The sequence below is a fragment of the Corvus brachyrhynchos genome, unplaced genomic scaffold (genome assembly GCF_000691975.1).
Source record: "Corvus brachyrhynchos isolate BGI_N302 unplaced genomic scaffold, ASM69197v1 scaffold47, whole genome shotgun sequence".
Taxonomy (NCBI): domain Eukaryota; kingdom Metazoa; phylum Chordata; class Aves; order Passeriformes; family Corvidae; genus Corvus; species Corvus brachyrhynchos.
The window spans coordinates 693327-693673 of NW_008239292.1; the positions used below are offsets into that span (position 1 = coordinate 693327).

General features: G+C 51.3%; 1 protein-coding gene across 1 annotated transcript in view; it reads left to right on the top strand.

Annotated features, from left to right (window-relative positions):
• LOC103619920 (histone deacetylase 5) overlaps positions 1–159 on the top strand; it is a 2056-nt gene extending 1897 nt beyond the window's left edge. The window contains exon 4 of the mRNA XM_017740489.1: positions 125–159. Within this exon, the coding sequence (XP_017595978.1) occupies positions 125–159 (35 nt within the window). The remainder of the gene's footprint in view (positions 1–124) is intronic.
• Positions 160–347: the final 188 nt, after the last annotated feature.

Consider the following 347-nt stretch of genomic DNA (forward strand, 5'->3'; position numbering starts at 1 on the left):
ACTGCCCGGATCCCCCCCGGGGCTCCTCAAGATATTTTTTTTAGGGGTTTTTCCTTATTTCCCCCTATTTTTGTGTCTCCCCCGCCTCGTTCCCTCCCTGGCTCCGGCGTCTGTCCCTCCCCAGGGGAGGCGATGGGAAATATTCGTGCCTTTAAGTAAGGATTTTTTTTTAATGCCTTAATTTCCCTTCATTTTGGGTTTTCTTAATTTTCTTGGGTTTTTTTTTTCCCTTCGGCCTCCCCGTTTGGGATGGGGACACGAGACAAAGGGACGAGCCCTGTCCCCCACTCTCCCATCCCTTTGTCACCCCGGCGCCTTTGTTGGGATCAAATTTGTCCTTAGAGGGG